This window comes from Lupinus angustifolius, chromosome LG11 (assembly GCF_001865875.1).
Source record: "Lupinus angustifolius cultivar Tanjil chromosome LG11, LupAngTanjil_v1.0, whole genome shotgun sequence".
NCBI lineage: Eukaryota > Viridiplantae > Streptophyta > Magnoliopsida > Fabales > Fabaceae > Lupinus > Lupinus angustifolius.
In genome coordinates, this window is record NC_032019.1 from 24718987 (window position 1) to 24733557 (window position 14571).

General features: G+C 34.6%; 1 protein-coding gene across 1 annotated transcript; it reads right to left on the reverse strand.

Annotated features, from left to right (window-relative positions):
• On the reverse strand, positions 8885-9454 carry LOC109359864 (vegetative cell wall protein gp1-like). Its single transcript, XM_019604558.1, has one exon. The coding sequence runs from the start codon at positions 9452-9454 to the stop codon at positions 8885-8887; it is 570 nt and encodes a 189-aa protein (XP_019460103.1).

Below are 14571 nucleotides of genomic sequence, written 5' to 3' on the forward strand. Positions count from 1 at the left end.
TGAGCCTAGTTAATCGATTGAAGATAGAGATTTTGAAAAATGTTCAGCTACTGGAACTCAGTTTAATCGATTATCATACATGGTAATCAATTAACATTAGTGAAATTGCAGATTTGAGTGTGTTTTTGAGATTAACAAGGTATGCTAAGACTCTTAACCTAAGAACCAATTCTAGACAGAATTACACATTTCTAACACTTAAACATGTAACCATGAAGGCAAATTATTTAGCACAAAGGGAAGCATGCATTTACGTGTAACATATAGATGAGCCCGTTTATCATGCAAAAGGCACAAAAACACCATTAATGAAGCTAGTTAAGATATTTTTCGTCAAGAATTCCAAGTTCTCTTCTAATAACAAAGAACGAATTATGTGGAAGGGGCTTGGTGAAAATATCAGCTAGTTGTTTAGTGGTTTCAACAAATTCAAGTACATAATCACCTTTTTAAACATGATCACGCAAAAAAGGATTCCTTATCTCTATATGCTTAGTTCTAGAATGCAAAATGGGATTCTTGGATAGGTTTATGGCGCTTGTAATGTCACATTTTATCGGTATCTTTTCCAAAGAGAGACCGAAATCCATAAGTTGCTGCTTCATCCAAAGGATATGAGCGCAACACACACTGGCAGCAATGTATTCCGCTTCGGCGGTGGAGAAAGCAACACAAGCTTGCTTTTTGCTATGCCATGACACTAAGGAGCTGCCTAATAGGTGGCAAGTTCCACTAGTGCTTTTCTGGTCTAGTTTACACCCAGCGAAGTCAGAATCGGAATAACCTTCCAAGGAAAGTGAGGAATCCCTGGGATAACATAGTCCCATATTAAGGGTTCCCTTTAAATATCTCATGATACGTTTAACAGAAGTAAAATGTGGTTCCTTAGGCATACATTGATATCTAGCACACATGCAAACACTAAACATAATATCAGGACGACTCGCGGTTAAATATAATAACAAGCCTATCATGCCACAATATTTGGTTACCTCTACCGCTTTCCCTTTGTCATCATTGTCTAAATAGCATGAGGGTGCCATAGGAGTGGATGCTTCTTTGCATTTTTTCATCTCGAATTTGCATAGCAATTCTTGTAGTATTTTGACTGATGAACAAATATGCCACTGCCATTTCAGATTCACCCTGCATCAAATCAGAAAAATCCTTGCAAATGAGGTCATTAGTAGCTCCAAATATAATATCATCAACATATATTTGAACTAGTAAAACATGATTATCTGATTTTCGGATAAAGAGCGTTGTGTCAACTTTGCCCTAACGAACCCCTTTTCTAAGAGAAAAGTGCTCAGTCTATCATACCAAGCTGGAGGAGCTTGCTTTAGACCATAAAGTGCCTTTTCAAGCTTATAGACATGGTTCAGAAATTTATAATTTTTAAAGTCGGGAAGTTGCTCAATGTACACCTCCTCTTGAATGAATCCATTCAAGAAGGCGTTCTTAACATCCATTTGGAACAACTTAAAATTCATAATTGATGCAAATGCCAATAGCATCCTTATGGCCTCTAACCTCACAACAGGGGCGTAGGTTTCATCGTAATCGATACCTTCCTCTTGGTTGTATTCCTTGGCCATAAGGCACGCTTTATTTTGTATTATGAAACCAGATTCATCAAGTTTATTTCTAAAGACCATTTAGTGCCAATTATTGGATGATCTTTCGGTTTGGGGACAAAGTCCCAAACATTATTACGCTCAAACTGGATTAACTCTTCTTGCATAGTTATACCCTAGTGCACATCCTAAATGTCCTCATCTATGGTCTTAGGCTCTATTTGTGATACGAAAGCATCGAAATTACAAAAGTTACACAAAGAGCTACGGGTTACCATCCCCGTAGAGATATAACCTAATACTTTATCGATTGGATGGTATTTCTTGGTTTTCCACGTCCTCGGCAAGTCATGATGGTCCTAATTGACTTCTTGATCATCCTTATCTTATTTTTTCCTTTTCCAAGTCCTTAGAGTATGCTTCTTCCAAACCACCTGTAACATCATCAGACAAAACCTTTCTCTACTCTTTTGGAGAAGATTCGTCAAAATGCAAATGAATCAATTCTTCTACAATCATAGTGTATTTATTAAAAACTCTAAAACGCTTTACTATGCATCAAATACCCTAAGAATATACCTGTGTCAGCCTTTGAATCGAATTTTCCTAATGCTCGTTTTCCATTGTTTAAAATAAAACATTTGCATCCAAAGGCATGAAGATGAGATATATTGGGTTTTTGGCCTCTTAATAACTTATAAGGAGTTTTTAACAGTTTTGGTCTAAGAAGTACTCTATTTACAACATAGCAAGTCGTATGTACGGCATCGGCCCAAAAGTAATTAGGCACTTTGCTTTCATTAAGCATGATTATGGCCAGCTCCTCTAATACGCGATTTTTCTTCTCAACAACTCCATTTTGTTGAGGAGTTCAAGGAGCAGATTATTGGTGCATGATACCATATTTATCGCAAAATTTGTTGAACATGTGGTTCTCAAACTCACCACGATGGTCACTTCGTGTATATACAATTTTTAGGTTAAGTTGGTTCTGGTTTTTCTTGGCAAGGCTCTTAAAGGATTTAAATGCGTCACTTTTAGCAAAAAGGAACAGGATCCATGTGAACCAAGAAAAATCATCTACGATTACTAAGGCATAATAACTACCTCCAAGACTCATGATTTGCGATGGTCCAAACAGGTCCATATGGAGAAGCTCCAAAGGCCTAGTTGTGGAGATTACATTTTTAGTCGCAAATGAGTTCTTAACTTGCTTACACTTTTGGCAAGTGTCGCAAGCTTCTTTAGACTTGAAATTAAGTTTAGGTATACCAACAACTAAATCATGTGAAGACAATTTATCTAAGTGTTTAATGTGTATATGCGCAACGCGCCTATACCAAAGCCATGTGCCATTCTCTCTAGAGATAAAGCATTTTGAGAACAATGTAGTGACATCCTCCAAATTAACCATGTACATATTATTTATACGATGACCAACAAACATAACATTATTAGATAAACTATCACGAATAATGCAACAATCAAAATTGAATGATACTTTGTTACCTTTATTGCATAATTGACTGATGCTTAACAAGTTGTGCTCCAAGCCTTACACATAGAGCACATTCTCTATCACAGCTTGAGAAGCATTACCAATAGTTCCAACTCCAAGTATTTTCCCTCGATTGTTGTCACCATAAGTGACATACCCTTTTTCTTTGAGTGATAGATTTAGGAATTTCAATATGTCACCTGTCATATGCCTTGAACATCCACTATCTAAGTACCAATGATGTCCATGCGTTCGTAGGCATACCTACAAAACAAATTACTTGACTTGTTTAGGTACCCAATTGTTATAGGGTCCCTTTTTGTTAGTAACCATGGTATTTTGTCCCTTCTTCACCCAAATGTAAGAACCATCAGGCACACCATATTTTCTAATATAACATGAAGTAGTAGTATGGCCTTAAGTGCCGCAATAGAAACAAGTAGGCATGTGAGTGTGTGACTTTTTACGATTATAGACTACATGTTTCCTATATGGTCTTTTCTTGCTAGTTTGGGGTTTATAACCTAATCCCATGTGGTTACCAGGATTTCTAGATTCAGCAGGTAAAGTGTCAAGCTTAAATCTACTGTATGTAAGCTTTGTGAGTTTTTCTTTTAAATTTGAATTTTCAATTTGTAACGTCTCACAAGTATCGCATAGAGTAGGTTGACATAAATTATCTTTCGAGCAATTACATGGGCTACAAGAGTTGATTAGGTCTAAGGTTTCATTTTCAAGTTTTAACTCATCTAAATCTTTTTTCATTTTAATGATTTGTTGTTCATGCAATAGGATTATCCGTTTTCTATCAATGTTAATCCTAGAAAGCTTTTTAAGTTCTTCATGTAATTCAACAAATGTATTATATAACTCATCATATGTAGGAGAGTCATCAGTAGAAGATGAAGTATCAGAAAATACCTCATTTGCATCATCTTGTCCACTAGAGCTGTAAGCTTCATGTGTCTTGACCATAAGGCACAGTTTTGCAGACTCCTCCTCATCTGATGCGCTCGATGTAGTTTCCTCCTCGGGAGCATCACACACGATGTATGCTCTTTTTGATTTAAAATCTCAAAGAGTGCTCTTTTCTAATTCAACCTTCTTGAGATAGACTGGACATTGTAGCCTCATGTGTCCAACTTTCTCACATTCATGGCAAGTGAAACGCTCATCTAGGATCTTGCCCTTTTTCGTTGATTCACACGCTTCTTTCTTCTGAAACCTCTTAATTTTCTAAGTAGGAGATTCATGGTTTCTTCATCCAGGTCGAAATCAGAATCACCATCCTCTTCTTGATCTTGTAAGTTGGTTTCTTTGAGAGAGATGTTTTTCTTCTTCCGGTCAGAATCTTCGTTCATGGCGAACACCCTAACCCCATCTCATGTTCCTGGAGTTTGCCAAACAGAGACTAAAGGCATGGAATCTAAGTCTTTTGACTCCATGATTGTTGTTACTTTCGGCTACCATTTCATGTCAAGGCAACACAAAACTTTGTTAGTTAATTCTCATTTAGCAAAAGTTTTATCTAGGGCAACTAAATGTTTAACAGTGTGAGTAAATCGCTTTTGCATTTCACTAATTGATTCATTTCGTAACATGCGAAATAGCTCATATTCATGTGTCAACGCATTTAGCCTAGTGCGCTTAACCTCGCTAGTGCCTTCATGAGTCATTTGTAAAGTGTCCCACATTTCTTTACCATTTTGGTACTGCGACACTCTAAAGAATTCATTGTATGATAGGATCGATGTGATAATATTTTTGGCACGTATGTTATGCTAAACCTTTTTGCGCTCATCATTGGTCCATAAACTTTTTGGTTTATCTCTAGGTTCGTCATCCACTAAGTGAAGTGGAACGAAAGGAACATTGACCATGGATTCCCAAATATCTGTGTCAATCGCCTCAATGAATATTTTCATGGGCAACTTCCACTAGGCGTACCCCTCGCCACTGAAAATTGGAGGGTGGTTGATGGATGCGCCATCATCGCCAAACGGGTTTGTGGAACCCATCGTATTATCCTCTAGGGTCGAACGAATATGCGATCAAGCTAGCACTTTCATACTAGCTCTCATACCACTTGTTGGGTATCAATAGGTCATAATACATCTAAAAGAGGGTTGAATAGGTGTCGCGGATACCTTGTTCCTCTTTTCCTACATTTGTGCAAAACTAAAACAGACTACAGTTAATCGATTATGCATGGACTTAATCGATCAAACAGTGCTCAGATATAATCGATTATGCTTGTGGCAAAATCAATTTTCCTAACACTCGCACAACTTGATTCTTTGATTTCTTGAATAACAAGTTACTAATTACCAAATCTTTACACAGTTAATTGATTAATGAGATTACAAAAAACAGTAAACAGATTATAGTATGCAACTCATGTTAACACAATTAATCAACAAAGTAAAGATAGAAAAGTAAACAGATTAGGGATTAGAAAGAGGTGCATAAGGAATTTTATCCTGGTTCGTTTACGGTCCACTGCAAACTACATCCAGGTCTCCCCTTCTGATCTTTGGAGATGTTTCTTCAACTACTGCAATTGCGAATTTTACAAACACATTACCAATTACAAAATCGTAAAAACTAAGACGATCTTTACTTAGCCCTTATGAGCTTCACAATCTAGGTTTGGCCTAACTAAATTGCCTACTAGGATCTCCTATCCTTTCGCGATCGGCCCCAACCTTGGTATCGCTCGAACTAAGACCTTTTAGCCTCTGTGAAGATCACAAAGATCTCTCTCGTAGTGAAGCAATTCACAAAGAGATCAACTTCCTTGTTCAAACAGAATATATTGAGTTGACTTGAGTACTTAATACTTGGATTCAACAATTGAAACTCAATCTAAAACATAAAGCAAAAAATCTACAAGATCCTAATTCTTAATGAAATTAATGCATTAGGTTTTCAAAAAATGATTCACACTCTTTTTTGAAAAAGATTTTCCTCACAAATCTCTCAAAGAAATCAAAAATAACATGTAAGAAATTGATGCATAGAAAACTAGAGCCTAGATGCAATGATGTTAAATTATAAGCTTAAATCAGAATGCTTTCACTCTCTACTTTTTCTAAATGCACTTTCTCACTGTAAAGCAATCTATGAAAATGTATGCTCTCTAACAATTTTTGAAATATGCATGTTATGCCACATTGGCAAGAAATACATAATTTATACTAAACTTACTGATAATGATATTAATCGATTATCCTTCCATTTAATCGATTAATGGGCTGTTAAAAATCAGTCTTCAGTTATGTCTTAATCGGTTATATGGTGACTTAATCGATTAATGTGCTAATAGAATCAGATCAGTTAGTAACAAAGTTTTAGATAATCGATTACACTAACTAATTAATCGATTATGTTGAGTTAAAAATGTTTTTCTTGGATATAAGGAATGTATGGTAAACTACCTATACGATATGCACATGCTTTACATAGCTTTTCAAAATATATTACTTTTAATGCTTGAAACTATGTATATGTATATATGAGTCTATTTATCCTAAGGCATCTAGATGATATGTCTCCATTTTAATCTTATTCTATATTAGCTCTTGTGAGACTTTCCACCTAAGTTTAATTACAAGTAAACATAATAAAGTCCCAAATCTATAGATGCAACCTATGAGTCTCCGACTCATTATTTGTTGTACGATCTTCAAACTTTCTTGTATTTGTGTTTGCTTCATCAAAACTTTGGTTAGCCATGAATGTGCAGGTCTTGACTCTTTGCACTTTCAGAAAGGTAAAGGAATGAAAGAAGGTTAAACTCCTATTTATCGGAAGAATGGGAAAAAGAGTATGAGCCTCAGACGACCCATGTCCTCCCAAAGGTCACCCCGAGACGAATCTCAACCATTCAAAAACACTAAAGTGCGAATCCAAAGAAACCATGTAAACTGAGGCGATATATACCCACCGACGGATAAAGAGATCTACATATTGATAATGCAAAACCATTTGAGTAAAAATACAACAGTGAGCATTCAAATCAAGGTGGCAGACATAAAGTTGGCAAACAAAAGGACACAAGTGTAGACCACGCTATTGAGGTGCCTCCCATGGCTGATCGTATGGATCCTAAGACGCAACTCATCCAACCACGTGTCACAATTTGTTGCAGCATCAATAACAACCCCACATGTCTACCATACAATTAAATGCATCATAATTGAAAAGGCAACACATAATCGATCAACACACCCAATTTTTTGGAAAGATTCCCGCCTGAATAGATAAATTGATTGTTAAGACCAACCTTCAACAATTCTAGAGGATTCTCCTTTGTCGCCCACAGAATTAGCATCATCACTAGACTAGCGGTAAATGTTTCATCCTAGTATCTAGACCGATCAAACAATGACTGGCTCATAGGACTTCAACCCATCATTGGGCAAATAATATCTACCATATATGGTTGTTGGTCATGCCCGGATGGCTGATCTAACTAAGGGAAAAGACGACAATGATAAGACATGGCTTAGTGAGCACCTACAAAACCATAGACATTTTCTGCAAGATTTGACACGCCGCCTCAACAGCGTAGACTCTACTACAAATCCGAACACATTGTCTGAACACTATGGGCTACTCTTGGTCATGCGATGGGGACATGTCTAATATACGACTACAACAACCTGGTCATATGACAAAGCGACCCACCATAGATAAAACATAATACCAATTAGAGAACACCACACAACAGAGCCACCCAACCTAGAGAAAACATCACATGCTAGTCTGAGTAGACCTAGTAGGACGATTTATCATGACCAAAGCATCACACTATAGAATACACTTCACTCAACCTCTCTATAAATAAGAGTGCCCTTAATAAAGAAGTTACACTTACACTCTCATACTCTTATTGTGCATTCTCTCTACGCATCTTCACTTATATCCATTGAAATACCTTTTCAAGTACCCATCGAAGGCGGCTCAAGGCTGACTCTTGCCCAGATCCAATAGGCGGATTGTAACTCTAACCTAATACCTCTACACAAAAGAACACATCCCAAAAACATGAAAATTTGTTCCTCAAATTTGTTTCCCACAATATACTAATATAACATTACCGGCACTGTTATTTCTACAATAAAAGAGTGATATCTACCTTATGGGGGGGACTAGTTTCCTATTTCCTTTTCATCTTTACCCAAGAGGCATTTAGCAAAACAACAATCTCATATGACGACATATCATACTTTTAAGGATTGGGGATTGTATATAGTGATTTCTTGTTGAATTTATTTTTCTCCCGCTAATTGATTTGTAGGCAAATAAAAATAATTTTGAAAAAAATATACATATTCATAAAACAACATTAAATACTTTTGCCTCTCTGATTTCATTTGTGAGAGCACATTGTAATTTCATTGTATATTGACCAAGTAAGATAATGACAGAATAACACCTCCAATTTTATAATCTAATAGTTACTAAGGTTGCAATTAAAATTATCTTGATAATTTCAGGTAATACTGTTTAATTATGAAATGAGATGACAATATTTATGAAAATAAAAAAATATATTAACACTGTAGTCCTTCTTAACACTGTTTAATTAATCGAAACTCGAAAGAATAACAAAAGCTGCTTATATTAGTGGTTTTGCTCTCAAGACAAGGAGGAAAACATAATGCATGGAGACAAAAAAGTTTAGAATTGAAATTGGAAGAAAGAACTATTCTGGCATGATTGAACCTCCGCAGCTATCACCATGAGACAGGATAAAAAAAGTACTCACACAACAACACCCAAAGACCCTATCTATCAATCACTCCTAAACGATAATAGTTGGTCCAATCCCCGGTGCTGTAGGTGGTGTTATATCCGGTGGAAATGTCGTTGGTGGCACTATCTCCGGTCCAGGTGGGCGTGGTGGCACAATATCCGGCCCAGGTGGCCGTGGTGGCACTATATCCGGCCCAGGTGGCCGTGGTGGTACAACATCTGGTGGCTTCGGTGGCAGTGGCGTGTCAGGCCCAGGTGGCGATAAAGGTGGTTTTGGGGCATCTGGCGTTGGATTCGGGTTTGGGTTATGTATTGGATTTTCCGGAGGAGGATCAACGACAATCTCAGGTGGAATAGCAGCAGGATCTACTTCTGGTCCCCGGGATGGAACCGCAGGGTCTTCTTTTGGAGGAAATGGAGGTTCAGTTCTAGGCACGTTAGGGATCTCTGGTGGAGCCTTGCCTGGATATTCAGCGAAGATGAGAAAGTTTGTGGTAGTGCGATCGTTGACGGGGACATGGAGAGATTGAGTTTTAGGTGTGAAGAAGAGGTTTGTGTTGTGGAAAGGGACGGTTCTTTTGATGAGAGAGGAGGAGATTAATGCTGAGATTGATGACATTGTATTTCTTCAATTTTAAGTTTTGTGAGATTTTTTAGCATGTTCTTCAGGAACGTGTGGATGGATACTGGTGTGTAGAGGGTGCTGCAGATTAGGAATATGATGGGGTGATTACCAATTTAGCATAAAAACACTTGTAAGGCCATAGGACCCTCCACCACATAATGGACGTTTGTATACTTGTTCCGACTCAACACGTAGCCAACCTCAGCATATTGTGGTGCGAACAGGATGGACATGTGGCCCATTAATTTTTTGCTTATATATTTGGGATGATATTATATGTACCACGGAAATGTATAGATTTATTTAATGATTTATAATTTTTCTATTTAAAAATAAGTTAAAATAAATTATTAGTTTTTTTGGAGATTGTATATCATTATCTTCTACAAGAGAATATTTATTTCTATATTATCTAGCAAAATATGGTATAATTATCATTATAAAATAATTTTCACTTTCATGTTTTGCATTTAATACTTTTTAATTTATAAATAAACAATATATTATATTATTTATAATGACAAAATATAATGTAACTATCATCATGGAACAATTTCAACTTTCATGTTTTGCACCTAATATTATTTAAATTATAAAATAATCATATAATCATAGGTAACTATGATCAATATATAAATCATCATCTCATATTAAATTGTACATTTATATTATATATAAAGCCAAAATATATTATAACTACTTACATGACATAATTTTCACTTACTTATTTTGTCCTTATAATTAATAATTATTACAACATTTTTCCATACAATAAAAAATATAAATGCAGGTTAGAGGAAGTTAGATTCACTAGATATATCAAACTACCAATTCAGTTTTTAATAATATTACAATTCATTCATCTATTTGTTATAAAAATTATAATATCATGTACCAAAAAAGTAATATAATTTTATAAAATGAAATGTATAAAAATTAAATACTCAATACTAAAAAATAAAAAATGCAGGTCGGTAGATACGGAGTGACCGTGACACGCTAGTTATAATAAAGACAAAAAAGTTATAATATAAACTACCCTAATACAAAAAATTATAATATTAAGTATAAAGCCAATATAAAAAAGACAATCTAATTCTCCAAGTAAAATATATAAAAATTGAATATTTAATATCATAAAATAAGAATATAAGTTAACAGGCACAAAATGTCTATCGACACGTTAATTCTAATTTTAGGCAAATGACCAATTCTTTATTATTTTATTCTTTATGGTTTTGTTAAACATTAACCTTAGTAACTGAGTATAGAGTATATAATTTTTTCTTGATATTTCTATCTTATACTTTGCTTCTCTTATTTCCAAGGTTATGATGGCTGGACCAGACGATCCGACTGGTCTAACCTTCATCTGGCAGTATGTGCAGCCTTATACCACCCAACAGACCGGGAACTCTTCCAAGTCGTTTCTGGTTGTACGAATTCCACTCTAACCAGGTTTGACTGGAATAATCCGTAATAACCTAATTGCTTAAACCACTGGTCCAACTACTAATTAAAAAAAATCCTAAATTACAAGAGGGTCAAGAAAGAAAATACAGGGGAGTTAAAGAGAAAACATAAGTTTAAGAAGATAGAAAACTTAGTCGTCGGAAGAAGAATGCATCACACTCACAGTCATCATTGTCGCTCGTCACTATTGTGTTGCATTATTGCCACTGGTTGCACTGCTCATCCATTACTGTCTACCTTCTACAAGTTCATTAGTATCTATTTCAGTTTATGTAAAATCCACCCCAGTGTTGATAATATGATTGTGAATGTGAAATCTATATGTATTATGGGTTTTGAGAGGTATAGTTTTGAAGGCTTTGAGAGGTATAGTTTTGAAGGCTTTGAGAGGTATAGTTTTGTGGGACTGTAGCTAGTATTAAGAATTAGACAATATTAATTAATTACTTTGAGAGGCTCCAATTTGTTTGATGTATTAGAGTGCTTACAAAATGTTTGTTTTAATATTTGTATTAACAATGTTATTAGTTGAGTGGATGTGTTAAATTGTTATGTTTGGTGTTGGTATTATATATATATATGATATTATGACTTTGTTCGGTTTGACCATACGGTCTAACCAGTTAAACCGGTTAGAAACTATATGAGACTTTTTTCGAGTTGATATCTAGCTCGAGTTTCATAACCTTGCTTATTTCTCTAAAATTAAATATATCAATATATCAATAATATTAATATTGAATTTTATATGAAGGACAATAATAGAATTAATTTGAAATGTAAGTTTTAGATAGAGGAGAAATTTGTTTACACCTAAATTAAGTTACACTAGTTACACTCAATTTCAGACATTTATTTTCTTAAATCCAACATAACAAATAGGTGAAACTTGAAAGTTATTTAAGATTTCTTATTTGTTCTCTCATCACTTATTTCATTCACTCATTTGGGTGTAAACAGATCTTTCCTTATATATATATATATGGCGATGACTCAAATGAGAACATATCTCATATAAAAACTAACTGTGAGAACAATAAATTTGGGCCTTACAATCAATCATGGATGATTAGGATTAAAAGTTAGTTATTAGTCACATGATAGTCATGTGCATCCATTTTTTAACCTTGACTGTTCAAATAAGATCCAATGATCAATATTAATTGTTCTCATTTCTCACGATAGCGCATTGTTCTCACAGTTGCTCCATATATATACATATGAGGAGGGACCCGTTTACACTCAAACTTAAGTTACACTTATTATACTAGTTAAGAAAATGAATGGCTGAAATTGAGTGTAACTAGTGTAACTTAACTTGGATGTAACGAATTTCTCCTCATAAAATAATACTCAAATTTATATTTTTTGTCACAAATTATCCTAATCCTCTCTTAATCATTATCAAATTATGGCTGATTAGTTGACCTTTGAACAAATAAAACAAAACAATCAAATTTAGCAAGGAAAGTTACTCACTAACGAATCATAATTTGGTAAAATTGAAATTAAAGGTATAATTGGTTTGAAGTAGAAATATAATAACAATTAACCCTAAGTCTCACTATAAGAGGTCATCTATATTTATCAAATATCGGCATGATGTTATATTATAAATCATATTCATTGAGAAATCATCAATATCCAAATATTTCATAATCGTTTTGAAAATGGACTTTCTTAGCCTCCTCTAATTTATGTAATTGTGTGTTTATTTCCTACAATCTTATATGTTATATAGACAATCAACAATATAAAAAATTATACAAAATTTAAATTTACTATTAAACACAACTTATTTTATTCAAACAAATATAAAAAATAACATCAACATTAGGATGAAAAATTTATTTAGTAAAAATGTTTCAATCAATATAATATTACATCACATATGAATTAACAACAAAACATCATTGTTTAACAACATAATATCAGTGTTTAACAACATATCAATCACCTGCATGAATTAATATGATTTTACAATTATGAATTAATAATATAATATTACAATTATGATTAACATGTGTTGCTATATATATAAAGATTTAAGTAGGAATAGCGAGTCCGGGTACCCACAAATTTGAGTAACTCATTATCCGGATTCAAATCTATCCAACAACGGATCTCAAAATCTCGAGTCTCAATTATCTGCGAGTCTAGTAATACAAACTCAGACCCGACCCGTTACGGATATTATTCATGGGTACCTATATATTCGGGTAATCATTGTCATCCCTATATGTCTTTCATCCATCTTAAAGATATTTCGTAAAGTTTTACATTAATTGTAGACTATCTAATACAACCTTTATTTTTTGTCCAAGTTTAAGACCAATTATATATAACATTAAGGAAATGCATACACATTTGGTTAGTAGTAGAAATATAGATAAAAGTTTGAAGTGCCATTGGCACATGTGTAATTGTATTTCACATGTTTTCCATTTTTTTCCAGAATCGAAAGTTCCCTACTAGAATACTAGAAATTTTATTCTATTAAAATAAAATATAAAATTAATATTAAAACATTTCATAAAAAATAAAAAAACGATGTTAAATTCTATTTTAAAAATAAAAGAGACTTTCGTGCATTAGTTAAAGTTTAATTAAATATTTACTCACATCTCTCGCATATAAGGCCACTCTCACCACCGTTGACTCTCGCACCCTGTTTGTATCAGACTAGAAATTTTAGGTAGAATAATTTTACAAGATATTGAATTATCTTTTTTTTGATGCAGTAGGAGAGCTAAACAACTCTAAAAACAGCAGAAAAAACCATAGGCCTCTACAATAAATCGTAGAGGCATTGTCCAATAACAATCAAACAGAGCAAAAACTAAGAGCAATATCAAAGACGAAAAAATGCCTATCCAAATCTAAACCATGTTTCGCAAACTCATGTGCAACATTTTTAGGTTCCTGAAACACATGGGTGCAAGTAACACTATGAAAATTATTAATAAGAGTGCGAATTTGGTTAACCAATATAGCACAAGGTTGATGCCATGGGCAACCAGTACCCAACAATTGGATACTGCACATTGAGTCGGACTTAACACAAACCTTATAGAATCCATGTTGATGCAGCAATCGGAGACCAAGAAAAATCCCACACAATTCAGCCTAGGTAATAGAGAAATGTCCCAACTGAGTCGAAAAGGCGGAGATAAATGCGCCAAATTCATCTCGAACCACACCACCACAAGGTGCTAGATTTCTCGACCCCGACAGAGCACTGTCTGAATTTAAGTTAACACATATGATCCAAGGGAAAACGAACAAATAACAAGAACATTAGGGTGGGAATTTATTACCACAAATGGATTACCCTGCTGCAATGCTAAGCCTGTGTTGTGGCTCCAGCCTCGATTTTCATAGTAGAGCCAACATGGGTTAACCACCACCTACTCAAAAATTAAATTTTCCTACTCCTCCAAATAACATCCAATGCCATACCAAAAACAAAGGATCATTCTTCACCACCATTTTTTTGATCTGTCTGAGATAGATTAGAATAATACCACTCTATCAAATTCCCAATTGTAGAGAAACGGTCCCGAGTAAGAATTTTGAGCAGATTTCTCCAGACCTCCCTGACCCAAGTGCAATCACGGGACACGTGCAAGGACGTCTCA

Coding starts and splice junctions, on each gene's coding strand:
- LOC109359864 (XM_019604558.1), bottom strand. CDS start 9,454: ATGTCATCAATCTCAGCATTAATCTCCTCCTCTCTCATCAAAAGAACC.